Source organism: Natrix helvetica, assembly GCF_964273705.1.
Source record: "Natrix helvetica genome assembly, chromosome: 7".
NCBI lineage: Eukaryota > Metazoa > Chordata > Lepidosauria > Squamata > Natricidae > Natrix > Natrix helvetica.
In genome coordinates, this window is record NC_138558.1 from 23319571 (window position 1) to 23338234 (window position 18664).

The following is an 18664-nucleotide window of genomic DNA, read 5'->3' on the forward strand; positions in this document are numbered from 1 at the left end:
GGATTATCACTAGATAAGGAAGTTGAAGAAAGTTCCTGAAAGAAGGGAATGACAACAACTTCTGTACTGTGATGAGAAAACTGAGCGAATCTATAAGCTGCTGGGAGTCAGGCTCAACTTGAAAAAAACATATACCAAAAATATAAATGTACATGGTTCATTGCTTGTATAAAACTGAAAAAAAGCATTAATTAGGGCTATAGATAAGTGGTGTAGGATGCATGTGTGCCTGTATCCTTTAATTCATTTGGAAGTATCTTTAAGCAGGATCGGATCTATGATCCATCTCTCCCAAACTAGTTTGTTGCTAATGCATGAAAATTAAATAGTTGTCAGACTTGTGAAATTTATTACAGTAATATGTTAATACCCTAGTTCAAATGATTTTAATACTACATGGCCCAGAGAAATGGCCCATACATGGTCCAGCGAAAAAATGTCAACAGTATAAATAACAGATGAATTTCATCGTTGGGATGAAATTCCAACAATGAAAGCAATTATAGAGGAATTCTTAAGAAATAGATAAAATACGCTTTTTATCATTAAAATCCATTGAAGCCATTGAAACAAAAGACTTAAAATGTTGCTGAAAATTAAATTTAAAACCACTTAAAAGAGCTGCTCTGAAATAGCACTTTAGCTCCATGTGCATGTAAAGAATGCTTCATCTTTAGTGTTTTCTTTAAAAAAAACACACACAAAAGTATCGCCAATTAGAGGCTGATTATTCTGTCCACAAGTTTTATTTCCACACTTGGTCCTTACCTACTGAGCAGGAGGGCTCTGAGGGCTTCCATACTGACGACACAAGACAAGTAGATACTGTTTCTGAAAACAACCCCAAAGATAACTTGGTCTCACAGAGGGTATATAGAAAAAAAAAACAGACCTTTGGATTGTATTCATAAATTGTATTCGTAAGGTGGCTCATGAAGATTCAAAGTAGAAACTGACATTGAATCAGATGCTTACTGTGACTCAGACAGTGACTCTACTTTTTGGGTATTCAAATTTCAGCCTGTTTCATCTGTACTCATAGATTCCACGTTCTGAGTGTGAATGTCCAATATGTTTCCTGCTTGGTTTCCAATGGATGAATATATTTGGATATAATGATAATGCTTCTTCATAACAAGGGATTATCTCTGCCATCAGTTTCATACATATATGAGCATGGTTCAACTAGCATAGTTGAATGTTTTGCCAGCCCACGTTTGATAGCGCATCTCATAGTGATGCTGTATGGAACCACAGCCCCCACTGGAAGTCTAGGAATAAAAGTGTTACTGAATGCCGCTGACAGATCTGACATGACCAGAAGGACTACTATTTAGTTCAAAACTTATCCACCAAGGTGAACAATTCAGTTTCAGTCTCACACTAGGCTTGAAATCAGTTCAGAAACAAAGATCAAGGAATATATTTTACAACTAAAGTGATGTCTTAAAAAAAAAATTTTTTATTAAACATATTTGAACATTAAAAACAAAACACAAATTTCCACTCATTACACCAAGTCCTTATCAGTTATATTTGATATTCATATTTACATAAGCTTTCTTTCTATATTGTCTAATACATATTCTCTAATATACTTTATGTCACTTAGAATATAATAATATTTACAGATATATAGTGGTGTTATATTTATTGTGGAGAATACTTAATTCTTATACAGTATCTTACGTCTACCGTCCAGCCATTTATACCATCTACTCCATACTAGTATAGTATGATATATACAGTGATGTTATTAACATGTTAGTATTAGCTAATATTAATATATTTTTAATGTATTGAAAATATTTTATGGAAATGCAACTTGATTAGTGCACAAAATATAGACATTTTAAAACCACCTTGAATATATGAATATATGAAATTTATATTTGGTCCTGGATACACTGGGTGAAAATAAGTAGTTTTCAATAGTATACTGCAATCTGACACTATGTAAATTGAATCTGAAAAAAATAACTCTCTACCCCGAAATGTTCATCCCATTGTGCGGTGCTTGGGTCTCGAACCCTGGCTGTCAGCCTCCAGCTGATGAGCTCAGCATCTTTAATCGTTGAGTCATCATGCCCCCAAAAGAGTGAATTATAAAAGCAGCAAAGAATCCAGAATTTGGAAATAGTAAGTTATTTAAATGTATAGCATTGTTTATTTCACATGAAGGGTCTGGAAACCATTTTGTTTTAGAAACTCCATAATTTTTCTTAAAGCTTTTAGGTTTTCATGTTTTAGAAACCTAGCGTGATTGTCAATAAAAATGCATTTTTGCTGAACTAACTGCATTACTTTATGTAGTGCGTCTGAGGCACTATGCAAATATTTGTCTATAGTAAATGATGATTTTTCAATCTGGTCTGCATGAGTAAATAAAATGACAGTGTAAGTTTTCCAGTTAGGCCCAAGGAGTTCCTGCAAAGGTTTAAAAAAAAAGGACAATGGCTTAATTAATTATTTTACATACATGATTTTATCTTTTTCAATATCTAAGCCAATCATTGTTTTGAATCTGCAATGGAATATTCCTACCTCCTGCCTCTTATTGTTGGAAAATCCCAACCCTTTCAATGGAACTTTTGGGAAGTATAGGTTTGGTAAAAACGAGAATCCAAGTAATTCTGTGTGATTCTATCTAAACTTTTTCATGCAAAATTTGATTTAATTCATGATCACTTAACAATTGCCTAAATGAGACATGTGTTGGACAAGCTATATATATTACTCTGAACTTTACAGGAAAAAGGATGAAATAAAACTAGATTAATAGAGTAAACATTTAAATTTATCATGCTTATTACTAGCTCCCCCTCCCTTACAATGAACATGCTGTCCTGTGGTCAAATTGAAGATTATAGTAAGAATATTGGCATCACTTTTTAAATTCATAACATTTTAGTTTAACTCCCAGCCCGGTGCAATTTTTATTGTAGTTTGATGTTAAGTTCTCTGAGCATTGAAGCTGGTGAATGGGGAAATGTACTGTATTTTTTGGAATATAAGACGCATCTTTTTCCCCCCAAAAAGAGGGTTAAAATCTGGGTGTGTCTTATACACTGAATACAGCATTTTTGGCCTCCCGAAACCCTGCCCCCTTCACAAAAATGGACTTGCAGAGAGTTTGGGAGGCCTGCAAAGTGCTCCTGGGGGCTGGGGAGGGCAAGTGAAAAACGGGCCATTTTTTTGCTTATCCCACACCCAGTCCCCAGGAGCGCTCTACAAGCCTCCTAAAGGCTATGCATGCTCCCTTTGGGAGGAAAAACGGGCCTGTTTTTGCAGAAAACAGCCAGGTTTTTTGCTCGTTTTTGCCTCCCCACACTTTGCAGGCATCTCAAACTCTCTGCATGCCCTGTATTTCACAAAAAAAATGATGTGTCAGAGGGTTTAGGAGGTCTGCAGAGTGCAAAAACTTTTTTTTTTAAATTTGCCTCTTCAAAAAATTGGTGCGTCTTATACTCTGTTGCGTCTTATACTCCAAAAATACACTATGTAATAGTGTTATTTCTTATGGACATTACCTCAATCAGTTGTATGGTGGGAGTTTCCTCTTCTTCACACAGTACAACATCGGCTCTTAGAACCAAAAGTGCCAAGTGTAGACCTTGCTCTCCAAAGTGATGAGCTACCGCATCTTTGACGTCTTTCTGGATCTGCTCTCTGCTGAGGCTGCTGTGAGGATATCCAGGAGTGTCCAGCACATGGACTTGGACGGTTAGTGCTCTTCCTTGCTGACGCCCAAAATCTGAAATGTTACAGCTGCGGCCTAGGTGGCAGGATGTAGTCACAGAACATGGGGAAAGAAAACTGGCAAAGTCTGTGCTGCCGAGAAGAGTGTTTCCTGCTGCACTTTTCCCACTTTGTGTTCTTCCAAGCAGGAGGAGATTGATCCTCATCTTGCTATTGTCAGACATCGTGTTTCCCTCTCGATGAAAAGTGAATAGTAACATCATTTAGCAAAAGAAGCAGCACTATACAGACATTGCTACTATACATTGGAGCTAAGCTTAATTAGTTAGGAAGACCACTTGAAGAAGGAAGCTATTGAATTGCCGTTAGTAGGAATTAAAACAATAACGTCGTTTTAACAATCTTTGAGCAGATGTGTGGATCTCTTTGTTCAACATTACATTAGGTTTTTTGTAAATATTTAACTGCCCATAAAGTTACTTGCCTACATTAAAATATCATTCCAAAAAAGTACCAAATGATTATAGGACCATATCTGGATCAATAAAATCTTCATTTTTAAAAATACCTACAACAAAGGAAATCTGATGTCAGCCTTTCAAGTACATTTTTGGGGAGTCTAGTATTTTTAATGGATCAATTTTAATCTCAAACCCATGACACAAATTTATCATTTTTAAGAACATGAAGAATATCTTTAAAGTGGACTGGGCTATTCCAAAGATGAGCTAAAGAACTGAAGCCCCCAACAATGCCCACTTCAAAAATAAATATTGTCTTAATTTCATAGAGCTATGTTATGGGTTTTACTTAAGTCACAGATTTCATCAAATAAGAGAGCATCTCATAAATGAAAATATTGCTAGTTTTGTGAACTGGGAAGATCATATGGAAGTTGGGAAAAATCCCAACTTTAATTGGTTTAAAATGATAATCCTGTTCTATAAGATTTTCTAATAAAATATTTCATCATCTATTTTTAGAATAGATTTTTTTTCCAAATTGTTAAATATTCGTGAATCTTATTATTTAAATCCAATATTTGCCACATGATTCCAATATATTTTCACTGCCCACACTTCTGGAAATAAAATACCTTTCTTACTGTATGTTGTTCCAAGAACTTGCCCAGACTGCAAGAGAAATAAATAACTTTCCAGCAGAGCTATAAAGAATAATATTCTACTATATTTTCGTTCCGTGTAGTAATAGCTTATGAAATATGTGCTGAATTATATTTTTGCAAATAAGATGAATTAAACCCACCTTCCTCAAATGGCAATCTTAAATAGCTAAAGAAAACTTTGGTAGTCCACCATTCCTAAGTCACCTATGGATCTGAAATTTCCATAGTATTAACGCAGGAATACCTCTAAGAACACAAATTAAATCAGGAACAATATTCATTTTTATAGAAAAGTGCAACCATCCCTTCCCCTTATCTCCTCCTTTTCACTATATTTATTTTATTCTAGGCAAAAGTGTTCAGAATACTGGATTGCCAAAGTCAACGTGAAGTACTGGTATGTGTAGTCTTTTAAAAAAGTGTGTGCAGCATCATTAAGCAGCAGAAGGCAAACTACCAAAATAAATGTGGCAGGCACATTAGATATTCTAGGGGATCATTCAACATCACAAAAATGCTTAGTAAAACCTGATCTAGTATGGTCTTTTGTCTTTTATTCTTGAAGAGCAATGAGGAATACATTGGAAGCTTCCACTTCTCAATTTAAACTACTTAGAAGTTCTTCCACTGAAAATAGAGATCATTTTAATTTAAATTTGTCATATGTATTGCTTATTCAGGACTTACTGGGCTGATGGTTAAGACAGTCTACTATAAATTATACACACATAGTCACATATTCACATATGCATTCTACACACACATACACACACGCACACTTCTGAAAGAAGCTAGCCCGTAATTCATAACCACACAGGAGGAAAACCTTCCTCCTGAACATACTCTTAGTAAACCTTAAACAAAACTCATGTTTAAAGCACTACATTTAGGGAAAAATATCAATATTCAGATAGGAATGGGATCAAACAGCAATCTGATCCTCAGGTACCATCCAAAGCTTACTTACTCTATTGGGCCATGAAGTTCTGTTCTGCTTCTGTCTTGTCAACCTGTACTTTACTTTGAAGCAGATCTTGATAATGTACCACTGTGAGACAGACACAGAGTCTTTATCAAAGTTAATGAGTTACAGAATGATCGTTACTTAGAAATGATAAGAGTGTCCAATCTGTCACTTATAATTTCGTGTCGTGAAATTGTTAGCCTGATCTTACCTGAAAGTAATTTTTCAGCCAGTATTTTCAATACTTTCATGGTTTGAAGAGCTGTTAACCTTAACGAAGGGAGCTTTTTCCTCTTTTCCTTCTTCTTGCTACTATTTTTAGTTATCTGTTTTTTAAGAATATATTTTACATGAGTAATAATGTCTATTAATTTCCCCCCGAATCAGTGTAGCAACTTACAATATATAAAATTAGACTAAAGATTGCAAATATAAGAAAAAAAGAACCAAAATTATTCACTTTAACACTTTATAAACAAAATTTAATAAAGATTAAAATGGTTCTTAAAACAAACATAAATGCTTCAGTTGACCTGGCCCCAGGGGTGGGTTCCTGCCAGTTCTAACCTCTTCTATAGAAGAGGTTCCACAAATCTACAGTGCCGTTTAGAACCGGTTCCAGCTCCCTCCCCCCACCCATCCGGACATCATCAAGATGAAGAGCGAGAGGAGGAATTCTGGGAGTTGAAGTCCACAAGTCTTAAAGCTGTCAAGTTTGAACACCCCTGGGTTTTTTTTCTAAAGGTTTAAGGGTGCAAGGGCCTTGTAACTTGACAGCTTTAAGACTTGCATGCTTCAAATGCCAGTTTCTGAGCCAACATTTTGGTTGCTAAGCAAGAGCGTTGTTAAGTGAGTTTCACCACATTTTACAAGTTGGCCACACCTACGCAGTCACATGGCTAGCAAGCCACTCCCACCCAGTCACATGGCCAGCAAGCCACTTCCACCCAGTCACATGGCCAGCAAGCCACTCCCACAAAGCAGTCCACACCTACAGAAGAGGTTCTAAAAAAATTTGAAACCCACCACTGCTTGGCCCCCTTAATAACAAATGCCACAAAAAATATTAGAAATCTACTTTGTTGATATATAGTCTATACTAACAGAATCTTGAAATTTTGACAGAAAGTTTGATCTTTCCTCCATTTTGTGTTTCATTCTCATGCTTTCCTGTTTTCCCAGGTAAGGTCATATTTTGCTATTACTACATTTATCTCAGAAGGGCTTACCAAGGTGTTTCCAAGTTGAAAGGATTAGATGATGACATCAGCATTGCCCAGGAGATGCCCGGGGTGGGGGAGAGGGTGCCTTATTTCCTGTTATTTTCCCACCAAGTAAATGGTACCTATTTATTTACTTGCATTTGCATGCTTTCAAACTGCTAGGAAGGCAGGAGCTGGGACAAATTGACAGGAACCCATTCTGTGATGTGGCTTGTGCACTTTGAGTTTTGAACTGTCAAGTGTTGACCTCTAAATGTTCTCCTGTCTCAGTATTCTAACCACATGAGCCTCAGCAGGCCCTATATTTTACCAATGATAACTATATAATTGCTCTAAGGTCTATACTCCTCTACATCAAATACATTCACACATATCTTTCACTGGCACTGGCATAGATACTGACCAGACCATACTTCAGTGTTGTGGGTGGTATGAAGGGGAAATATAGGCTGGTTTAGAAGCAAGAGTGGGGAAAAAAATACTAACCGCTGATTTGGGCTACCCATCAATATTCTTATCCTATAACCATATTGTTGCGTCATATTGCTGTTCTCCCATTCTCCAGATCTACTCATCTATCCCACAGGTCTCCACACACTTCACTTCCTAGCTTCAACTCAAAGAGTGTTCCAACTGTCTTCAAAAGTGAAGCTGAGAAGAAGAGGGCATAATGCAGGGGAGAGAAGACTTCTCCAGATCCACTTATATGATCTTCCTTAGCCATAAGACACAAATTTTTGCAGCTGAGGTTTTCTTTGAATTCCTGGCTGCTACTATTGCACATACAGGCTGGGCTACCACTGTATATTCGCATGTGTAGGAACCCCAATTTTGCTCAATCTGTCTTCCTGCTATGATATGTGAACCTCTGGCATCAAATAGTGTGGTTGTTTCTCTAAGCACAAAGTGGCTGCTTTTCTAAGCAAGTACAAAGGGCAAGCAATAAAATAAGTGGAGCAAGTAAAAATACCCAATTCCTGGATTTTTAAAGCTTCTTTTATTTAAATTGTTGGAACAAGTGTGGGAGAACAGTAAATGAAAAGAATGAAGTGACTCTTGTCTCTTGGGATATTTTTAGCAGGTGTCAGAAAGTTTCCTCTTCTGTTAAGATCTTGCATGCATATGTAATATTATTTTTTAACCTTGTGTAGATGTAGTTGTGATAAATAAAATACAAAATTGTTTAAAAGCACTTTCAATCATTTCTTAATTCATGGTCTCTTTTTGTTATGTTTTTATTTCAGTGAACAGATACTAGGAGAATAACAATATAAATATATAAATAATTATACAAACTCTGAGTTTATAAAAATAGATGACATTACATTCCCCAAATCCGAAAGTCTGGCAAACACTGTTGCAGAGGCTTACATTGTTCCATCCATTCTATCTGACATAAAAATGAGCATGCTAGGACATTAACAACAGTTAATGTTGTTAATATTTGTTTGAATTTCTGTGCATTTATATTTATAAGAGCTGTGGTGGTGCAGTGGTTAGAATACAGTAATGCAGGCTACTTCTGATGACTGCTGGTTGCCAGAAATTCGGCAGTTTGATTCTCATTGGCTCAAGGTTGAGTTGGCTGAGGCTTAAGGTTGAGGATTTCCATCCTTCCAAGGTTGGTAAAACGAGGACCCAGATTGTTGGGGCCAATATGCTGACTCTGCAAACCACTTAGAGAGGGCTGTAAAGCACTATGAAGTGGTATATAAGTCTAAGTGGTATTGCTATATACAGGCTGCTCATTTCTCAAGGGACTGAAGTTGGTTTGTATAATATACAATACAAACAATTCACAATCTGAATACCTATCATCAAAACACATTATGAATAAGAATATGTTTAAAATCTTTAAAAACAAGAGATTGGGATTTTTCTTACCAAGAGTAGCTATATAAGCAAGTTTCTTCATTCGAAAGTCTACTGCTGAGCCTAGCAGGACAGAACATATCACTTAAATATTAATTGGCGATAACATCCAACTCAAACCAATTGCTTCCATCCTAGCCATTGGCACAGAGGCCACTGATGTCATGAAACCTGATCAATGGTCTCCCAGGACAAAGGCTCCTAGGAATCTGCTTCCTATGAAAAATGAATGTGGATTCCGTAAGCCAAAAATAGTGATTTTTTTTTTGGAGTAAGTTAGCTTTTATACACAGTCAGAATTTAATTGGTTTAATTGCTCAGTGTTGTGTGAACTCAGCCAATCCGTTGGGAAGACGGGTGTAACTGTTAGAACTATTCATTGTACTAGTTTGCTATTCCAGGTTACATTAATTTAAGACAGGCATTGTGAAATTACATGTTAAGCTATGCTGCTCCAACTCAGAACAATGGCAATTCTCCACAATGAGTATCATAACATGAAAGATGCTCTGGAAGATCTCTACATCTGGAAGATCTTATGACCGCATGAGTAGAAGGATTTAAGAAACTTTTCTTCCTGTGGGGATATGACAGGCCAAACATGAAGTTGATTTATGTTACTATACTCAAGATGCCTCCTTCAGGAAAGGAGTCTTCCCCAAGGTGGCAGCAAATGCCTGTATCACAGGTATCAGTGCAACTATATTGAAATTTCTTTTGTTCCGTTTATAGTAAGTTTTGCACTATTAAAAATTATGCGTACCTTAACACATAAAATGATTTCTGGAAAAAGAGTTTTTCAAAAGAACTTGAGAGCACCATACTGGAAAAAAATTCTTTATCAAATGTAAGTTGTACATTTTTATGTACATGTTAATTTTCAAAAATTAATACATTTGGCTCTACTTTTTCATGGTAAAGGAGATCACAACTATAGAACTTAATCTCAGAGAGTCCAAGCTCCGGACTGACACGAGAGGAAAACGCTATGCCTGTGATGTAACAACCTGGGTCTATTTCTTCCAGATTAACAGTTTTGACATTGGTCAGGCTACCTTCTTGATTATTGATATGTTATTGCTTTCATCTCATGTATGGCTTTAGTATCTATTTTGTAAAAAAAAAAAGAGAGAGAGAAAGACTTAAATATCCTGCACTTTTTTCTTTCCTTAATATATTTCTTAAAATTCTTGCCTACAATTGCTCATCTCATTCAATAATAAAGTTCAGCTAAAAAGTATTTTCCTATACTTATATTCTTTTATGGTTGCATATATTTCTACTCTCCAGCTACCGGTATGTCAGATATAATTTCCATCACTCCAACCTAGAATTTGTAATTTAGGTTACCTAAAAGGCACCTGAAAACCAATGGCTGATCCAGAAAACCAGCATGTTTTCAATGTATATAAGCATCTTATTTATAACTCATGTTATTGCCACCCATAGTTTTATTCTTTTGAATTCTCGGTTCCCATACATTCCAGCTCCTTCACTGCAGACAAGCAGCCTGATTGAGCCGAGTGATAATGCCACAGTAAACAATTTAAGATGTGCTCTTGCAAGCCTCACACTGTCTGATGGGAAATAAGGAGACATGAATGGATGAGCTAGCACTTGCAGATGGCACTCCATCTTATGGTTGTGAAATACTGATAGCATCCTATATTGGAAACAGAATATAGTGTGTGTGGGTGTTCACTCCTTTGAAATCCAAGTTTCAGCGTTGTTCCACAAAAGGAAATGGATGCCTTCTGAGAAGAAATACAATGTATTGGCCTTGGAAAAAGCCTGCAACGTCTGCTTTCACGGAACACTTCACGGCAGTTCCCTTTATGGGAAATCCAATGGCACTTTTTAAAGAAGTCGGTAAGACAGCACGGTAGCCTGTCATTGAATGTTGGCAAGAACAGTCCAAAGGCATAAAAAGCATACCTCGGACCAGAGGTGGTATTTTGCCTGTTCTGACCGCTTCACCTGAACCGCTAGAGGAAATTGCAGGTGGCTCCGCCCACCCACCCCAGCTCTATGGCATCCTATTAGGCCCATTTCTTTAGACAAAGCGCATGTGCGGAATGCAGAAGGCAGGGACGGACGTGGCACTCACATTTGCGAACCGGTAGGGAAAGTAAGTGAATGCTCTCCATGCCTAGGACTATCTTATATTCAAACTTGGTATATATAATTAAGTTCAATTTAATCGTTTTGATTTAAGTTAGTGGTGCATAGTAATCATACTTAATGTTTGTCTGGAATGAGGGCAACAAAGTGCAAAGCTATGGTGGGAAGTGAAGTAATGCCAGTTTCTTCAGCCCAGATGCCGTACCTGTTTTTTTCTCCCTTTGGGGAGATCTTCTTTTCTTTATTGTTTTTTTTTTAAAGGAAGTTACTTTAGGACCTTACACGTTGTTACTTTCCCCCCTCAAAACTGCAGGAAATGTTTGGCAGCAAGAGTTGTGGAGGACTTGAGGGACTGCAAATAAAAGCCAAGCTCCTGGTTTAAGATAAATAATACCAAAAGGAATTCTTTTAGAATTATAATACCAATAATAAGATAGAAAAACAGAACTCTCTTTTGCAGGGAAGGAAACTTTTTTGGGGGAAATTGGGTAACAGATTTTGGCACAGTCTAAAGGAATATATGACTCCAAAAGAGTTAGGCAATGACTTCAAGCTCTAGTGACCTCTTTGGCCTTTCTCCAAATTACAATTTTCTATCTTTTAAAAAATGGCCTTATCCAGATTCTTTTGGCTGAACCTTTTGCCATTTTATTAAACCTCAGGGGCCTTTCCTTCTCATAGCCTTCAGCTTTCGATCATTCTTTATTTCCTGCTGTTTTCTCATTGACAACCTTGCTAAAATATACTATTATACTTTATTTGCAATCTAGAAAAAAGCATTGTTTGCTAATAAGGATGATAGTTTGCATAATTTACTAAATAATTTGTTAAAGGTGTAGTGTTGCCTTTCGGGTTTATATTAAATTGTTGTATAAATAGTGTGTGTGTCTCAGTATATTTCATGTACTCCCTAGTTCTGAGACCAGGGAAGATAATTGAGAGTCTCTTGATCAGACTTCCTAGCTGGCATACAGTATGGGTAGTCCTTGACTTATGACACAACTGGGACCAGAATTTCCATTGCAAGTTATTGTGATGCTAAAATGAGTCATCACAGGACCAATTTTATGACCATTTTTACTTCAGTCATTCAATGAATCAAGCTTCCCCTAATTGACTTTTTTGTCATAAATTAGCTGGGAAGATTGTAAAAATTGATCATGTGACTGCAGGTACAATGGGACAATTTGTTGCATCCAACTCACCATGGCCAACTCTCCACAGCAAACTTGCTGTGGTCAATTCACGTGGCCAACTCACTTTGGAACCACTCACCACAGCCAACTTGCCATAGGACTGTTATGCAAATTGGACAAAATGTACCACAACTGTTCAATATTGTCCCTACTATATAAGCAAGGAATGTTGCATATTGTATGGTTATCATCTTTTCTATCTTATTAAAATATGTGAAAACTTTGACTGCTCAAAACCATGATGTATGACAGGGAACATGGCACATGAAAGCAAGAAGAGTAAATGTTAACAAAGGGATAAATAAAACAAAGGACCTGTTGTCTGCAAAACTATGAAATGGGGAAGGAAGTAATATGTCTCCTGGACTGATAAATACATGCAAGGAAATGAAGGTGTAGGTTTTATTATAAATGAAAGGATTACAATATATGTCAGAGAATATAAATTGGTGTCATAGATGACAATTAAATGATATACTCCAGTGGATGATGATAATGGAAGAACCATCTATGACTTTGAGCTATATATTATGAAACACTCTAAATCAATGAAAACCCAGGAAAAATATTATTCTAATGGTGAGAGGATACAGAAAAAGCGATTGGGCCATTTGGAGAACTGAAAAATGAATGAGAAGGGAAGCGTTTGGTAAGTATCTGCTTTGAATATTTGTTGGGTTTGAGCATAAGTCTATTCATATGTATACATGGCAAAGGGATGAGTATAAATCAGTGACGTACAGTCAGGTGAGGCAAGTGAGGCACAGCCTCACCACTCTCATCATGAGAAAAAAAGTAAAAGTAAAAAGCTGAGCTAGTTGCTGCCTCACCGTGGATGACTCTGCTTAACCTCACTGGTGCTCTCCCTCCCCAAGTGTAGTGACTTCCTCCCCAGGCCCCCATTCATTTCTCTCTCTCACACACACAGCTGGATAAAACTATATAAAAATCTAGCCCAGCTTCACTGATTACAAGTTTGAAAAGGCAACGTGGCTCCACCTGCAATCAAACTACACTTGGGGAGGGAGAGCACAAGCGAGCACTGAGGAGACCACAGGAGAAGGCAGGAAGCCAGGCAAAGAGCCATGCTGTAGTACACACACTTCCCCCCAGCCTCTTTCTTTTGGAAGGCTCGGATCGGCTCCCCTCCGGCTTCTCTGCCTCTCCTCTCACCCCAGCCTGCCAGCAGGAGGTGGGTGGGTGGGCTTTATTGTGTTCCAGGCATTTCCCACCCAGACAGCAGGCTGCATTTGCAATGGTGGAGGTGTTTGGGAAAGGCAGCAGGGGAATGGGGGGGGGGGATGGCAGAGGAGCTGCTTTCAAGCCACTGGAAAAGATATCCAATCCAACTTTTGTGTGTGGGGGGGTTTGTTTGAGAGTGAGTGAGAGAGGGAAGGGGTAGGAGAGATAGTCCAATCCAACTTCTGTGTGTGTGTGTGTGTGTGTGTGTGTGTGTGTGTGTGTGTGTTTGAGAGAGGGGGAGGAAGGGAGAGAGGGAGGAAGGAGGGGAAGGAGAAGAAAAAGAAAGAAGGAGCAAATGAAAAAAAACAAATGCTGTCGCTTTAAATTGGAACTGAGCATGCCTGGCTGTGGAATTCTGGGAGTTGAAGTCCACAAGTCTAAAAATATTTGAAACTCAGCACTGTGTCAGTGCCTCACCAGTCATAAACCTCACCGCACGTCACTGGTATAAATTGATTATTGTTTTAATGTTTCTGGATTAATGAAGGATTCAAGGGTAACGAGAGGTTCCAAATGTGAGATAGAATATGTTTGAGTCAATCTTAAAAATGGATCTAGGGAAGAAATGGACAGGGAAGAAAAGGAAAGAAGTCAAAGAAACAAGGTTGAAAACACAATGATTGCTAGTAGAGTCCTGCAAGTAAATGCATTAGAAGATATTAATGTCCCAAAGGAATAAATGGAAAGTTGGTGTAGAGCAAGAAGATGTGAAAGGAGTGCTTAGAGATTTGTATGGGAATAATGTGAGGCTGCAGATGTACATGGTGTAATTGGAGAAATGTTAAAATGTGGGTGTATTTATGAAGTAGCATGAATGTGAAGACTGCACCCATGCCTAATGATTGGACGAATGACACAATGCAAAGTGAAAGCTTGGCAAAGTGATTGGAAAAACTATAGGAGGATGATTTTGTTACCTGTACCTGACAAAGCGTCTGGCAGAATTTAATTGAAAGAGTATAAAAGGTGACAATGAGTAAAATGTAGAAAGTACAGAGTTGAATCACAATGTGCAAACCAAGTTTTTGTTCGTCAGCAGGACACTGAATGCATGGAAATGATGAGAAACTTTACTGTATGTTGATTTACAGAAAGCATATGAAAAAATGAGGTTTGAAATATGGTTATGATTTACTATGAATATGAAGTTAAAGGTTAGTTGCTGAATTTGACAATAATGAGAAAGAAAGAAAGTGAGTAAAAGAGAGAGAAAGAAAAAATAAGAAAGAGAGTGAGAAAGAAAGAAAAAAAGAAAGAAAGAAAGAAAAAAGAAAAAAAGGAAAAAAGAAAGAAGATAGAAAGAATGAATGGAATATTTAGCCAATAATGTAATGCTGAGCAAGCAGTAAAGTATAAATATGTGATGTCCCTTGGTTATTATAAAGAATTCTTTTGGTGACATTATAGCCTCATTGATATAGGACATGGGTGTTCATGTATTTTGATGAGCAGACAATGCTGTATTATTGGCTGAGAGCCACAGTGAATTCAATTTGTGCTGAATGTTAGATCATATGAAGCAATGAAGTGTATGGATTTGAAATTACTAAATCAAAAGCCTAGATAAAAAGAAAAGCAGTAGAGTCAGAATGAATTGGTTGTGAATGTGTGAGGAAAGTACATTGAGGTGGTTCGAATGTATAAAGAAGATGAATGAGGATCAAATTTAAAAGCAAATATACTGTATGAAAGAAGCTTCAAAGGGTTCAGAAGAAGTATAAGGAGAGGAAGTCTCAAAGAAACGAATACTGATAAATTTATATTTAGATGGACTTTTTGAAATCTTTAAAAAATAATGCTGAGAATTTTAATGGGTAAAAGGTAATTGTTGATCTGTGTATACTCATGATGAAAGCAAGGAAGGTTTGCAAGAACAATATAGCATAGAATGAATAGTCTTGCTCAGAGGTGGGTTGCTCTTGGTTTTACTACTGGTTTGCTGTGCGTGCGTGCACAGTTCAATGCAGGGACGTGCGGTCAGGGGAGGCAAGGGAGGCAGAGCCTCACCTCTCTTCATGAATAATAGTATATAATATTATGTACCATATGTATAAAATATACATCCGTCCGGCAGCGCCCGAGAGCTGCAGAGGCAGAAATGTTGTCGACGCTCTCGGCTGACGAAACCACGAAAGCGACTGGGGGATGTTCCCCAGTCGCTTTGGTGGCTTCGTCATCCCGGAGCGCCGACAACATTTCTGCCTCCGCAGCTCCCGGGCGCCGCCGGAGGGATGTAGCCAGAGCAATGCCAAGGCGGTCCGGGCGGACGAGAGCGAGCGAGCGAGCAATGGAGGTCCTCGGTCACTCGCCTGCCGGACTGCCTCGGCGCCACTCTGGCTACCTCCATCCGTCCGCGCCCACGAGCTCAGCCTCCAGCACACGTGGTCCCATTCCCCGCCTTCCTGATGACGTCACCAGCGTCACCAGCCATAAACCTCACCGCACGTCACTGGTTCAATGTAATTTGTTTTTAAAAAGGGGTATTTAATATTGTTATTGTATATACGGTTTTTAGCTTTTGTCTGTACACTGCCCCAAGTCCCCTTGGGGAGAGGGGGCGGTCTATAAATCCTAAATAAAGTAAAGTAAAGTAAAGTAAATTGTTCTTCGCGCATGCGCAAAACAATTTACAGTGAACTGCACATGTGCGTGCCCTACTAAACAACATGCTGGCAATGGCAGCGGTAACCAGGGAATCGTTTTGGGGGTGTGGACAGCCTGGATTGCTGCCGGTTCTGCAACCGGGGCCAAAATACCACTACTGCAATCCACCTCTGATCTTGCTACAAACTATATCCTATCATGTTTCTGCTTTTAATTCATTGTGCTTACTACTTTTTACCATTTTTCCTGTGTATAATGCTGCTTACCCCAAAAATGAATAGTTTAATAGGTAGGTCGGTAGGTCGGTAGGTAGGTATTGAATTGTTTTATAAAGTGACAGGAAGAATATTTACTTATAGTAATTTAAATAGGAAAATAGAATAAATAAGCAAATATTCATTATAAAACTGACTTCCCTATCTTATAATACTTGATAGAAATTTAGGACATAATACTTGATTTAGTTTAAAATATTTTTTTATATTTAAAGCTTGCTAATGACCCCAGTACATTTTCCCTATGCATCATACAGTTCCAAACCACTGCAAATGTAATATATTAAAAATGCAATATGGAAATTACTTTGCAAACCAATGTGGATTTCTTTGGCAATGTAATAAGTTGAAGATCTGCTATAGCTGGAATGTCAAAAAAAAACCAACAACCTACAATTCATATACATTGGAGGGAGTGGATTAGTGGTCCAACAGCAAGTCTTGCAGTTCAGGACTCCTTGAGAGCATATGTCTAAATTCCAGCAAGTTCAACCTACTTTGCTGTGTTTAGGAAATAAATTGAGCAGCAAGTTTTTTGTTCAGGTAACTGTGTCCCAGAAGACCAAACAACTTTTATTCTTGGATTTAACTGCATGTACCTATGGACATAGTTTGAAATCCAAGATTGCACCCTTAGTTCTGCATGGTTAAAAGCAGATTCTGACTTGGTCTAGTCTAGATGACAGAGCATTGGCCAGGATTAATCCCTGTCTACTCATGAACTTCAAGGAATCATTAGAGATAAAAAATATTCAGAAGATAATTTTATCTTCTGTTTCTGGGATATATTTTTACAGTTATGGTGCTTAAAACTAAATCCCAATATGTTAATATATATTATTTTGGAGGTATTGTTCAAAGTTCCCAGGAGGTCCAAAGTTACAAGAATTCCAGGAAAATAAACATTTGCGTTAAGGAAATATTAACTGGCTACAACATGATGAGATTTGGTTGTATTATGTTGCTATCTCATAAACAGTCACTTAACTTGCGCACATATTTTCCTGAATTAGTATGGTGACTAAGTGATGCCTGAGAAAAGTATGGATACTTTAAGGAGTCACTTTATATGGATACTGTGCTTCGCTACGAAACTATGTGATCAGGCTTGATACTTAAAGCTTGAAAACTAATGTAGAATGTGTAACTCCTTGGCATCATGGCATGTTACTATATGGCAACTGGCAGTTGGAACAGAATTGTTTTCAGATGGGGAGGGAGAGCAGAATGTCTAAACCCTCAGCCTGCAGGTCAGATGAGTCACATGCTGGCCACACCCATGCCTGATATAATGAAGGGTGTGTTAATATAAAGAAACTGACAATTGGAACAGAGTTTCTTTCAGGTGGGGAAGGGGAGTAGAATGTCTAACTCCTTAGCATTGACACGTGTTCAATACTGTATAAGTATATACAGTATACAGTATATACAGTATAATACTGTATAAGAAATACTGATGATCTGATGGTCATTTTGACAAATCCTTTCTTAGCCAAGTGGAACATAAATGCCGAATTTCAAGTTTGTAGGCTTTACAGTTCTGGAGATTTGTGATTAGTGAGTGGTATTTGGCACACACAGAGCATATATATACTCTGTGTGGGTGTGTATATTGATACAACAAGCATATCCTTGCCAGATCCTAAGGCTCTTACCCATTTCAGATCCAAAGATGGAACACCTTTATGATATGTAGTTCAGTAGAATGGTTGAGATGCTACAAGATCAAGAAACTAAGAGAGTTTTCTCTTAAGCACAAAAGTGGTTGCATGACTATGGGCCATTCATCTTTCCTCAACTCAGCTCCCATGTTGCTGTGAGGAAAATAGAAGGGTGGAACTTCATGGCTTTTGACTTACTGTCAAAACCCAAAAGACTGAACTCATGCACCAGCCTGCTCCTCATGCATCATATACAGAACCCAAAATCACAATCAAATGGAAGAAACTATAGGTAATGAATCAGTTTCATTATTTTGACAGCATCCTCTCCTCTCTTAAGCATTAACTATTATGCAGGAGATAACTGTGGAATTACAAAGACAAGTTCTGCTTTTGTGCTCGCTTCTGTGGGAACATTGAAGAATCTGCTCATTAACAAGGTCTACAGAGCTGTATAACTTACCATACTTCTTTATGTCTATGAAATATGCACTGGGTATCAAAGGTATGGAAGATAGTTCAACCATTTCTAAATGATTTGTCTTTGCAGGGTGTTAGTGTCAGATGGAACACAAAAGTACCAAACATTGAAGTTTTATCAGGCATGTCTACCATCAGTCCACACCCTATTGATGAGAGCATAGACCAGGCTGATAGTCATGTCACTCATGTACCAGATGA

The 18664-nt window shown here is 37.8% G+C and overlaps 1 protein-coding gene across 1 annotated transcript; it reads right to left on the reverse strand.

The window, feature by feature from the left end:
- Positions 1-1996: 1996 nt before the first annotated feature.
- GIMD1 (GIMAP family P-loop NTPase domain containing 1) lies at positions 1997-3923 on the reverse strand (the record flags this gene model as incomplete). The annotated part of the gene is made up of 2 exons (XM_081959595.1): positions 1997-2427; positions 3531-3923. The coding sequence occupies 2 exons, from the start codon at positions 3921-3923 to the stop codon at positions 2167-2169; spliced, it is 654 nt and encodes a 217-aa protein (XP_081815721.1). The 3' UTR covers positions 1997-2166.
- Between the last annotated feature and the right edge of the window lie 14741 nt (positions 3924-18664).